The 721-nt window shown below is 64.4% G+C and overlaps 1 protein-coding gene across 1 annotated transcript in view; it reads right to left on the reverse strand.

Annotated features, from left to right (window-relative positions):
* Positions 1 to 721, reverse strand: part of VOLCADRAFT_93044 (uncharacterized protein) — a gene marked incomplete at both ends in the record, with an annotated part of 3,985 nt that overhangs the window by 1,044 nt on the left and 2,220 nt on the right. Inside the window, one exon of the mRNA XM_002952394.1 lies at positions 276 to 500. Coding sequence (XP_002952440.1) covers positions 276 to 500 — 225 coding nt within the window. The remainder of the gene's footprint in view (positions 1 to 275; positions 501 to 721) is intronic.

Consider the following 721-nt stretch of genomic DNA (forward strand, 5'->3'; position numbering starts at 1 on the left):
GGGGTGGAGGAGGAGGCGACCACTTGGGGGGCCGGAGAGGTAACTGGCTGTGTGTGGCGTGGTGGTGGGTGATGGAAGGAGGAGGAGGAGGAGGAGGGCCAGGAACCACACACACACACACATACAAACCTGACATGTGCGAGCAGCTGAGGCCGCTGGATGAAAAGAAATCCCCAATCCCCACAAGAACCCAGAAACCAAAACCCTCCCACCCCCCTACATCTCTCCCCCTCTCCCCCGCCCTCACACACACACACACACACACACACGCCGACCTGCGCGACGCGGTCAAAGTGCCGGGCGCTCTCCAGTTGCTGGTTCTTCAGTACCAGCCCGTCCCGCCTCCGCCCCTCCTCCTGCGCCACCTCCAGGGCCCTCCGCGCCGCCGCCGCCTCCTCCTCCGCCGCCCGCAGCGCCTCCAGCACCTCCCGCTGCTTGCCCTCCATTGCCGCGAGCACCTGACGGCCCTCACACAGCAGCGCCTCGCGACCCGCGGACTCCTGAGCGGCGCTGAGGAACGGGGGGAGGGGAGGGAGAGAGGGGGGAGAGGGGGGAGAGGGGAAGGAGTCAGGGAAAAGAAAAGGCAGGGAATGGTATGCAGTACATGCCGTACATGCATGCAAATCCAAGAAAAATAAAGACATAATACACCCCCGGCGAACCTCCCTGACCAGTGACCACCTTGGCATTGCCTCCCCTCTCCCCCCGCTCCCCTCTCTCA

This window comes from Volvox carteri, assembly GCF_000143455.1.
Source record: "Volvox carteri f. nagariensis unplaced genomic scaffold VOLCAscaffold_29, whole genome shotgun sequence".
NCBI classification, from domain to species: Eukaryota; Viridiplantae; Chlorophyta; class Chlorophyceae; order Chlamydomonadales; family Volvocaceae; genus Volvox; species Volvox carteri.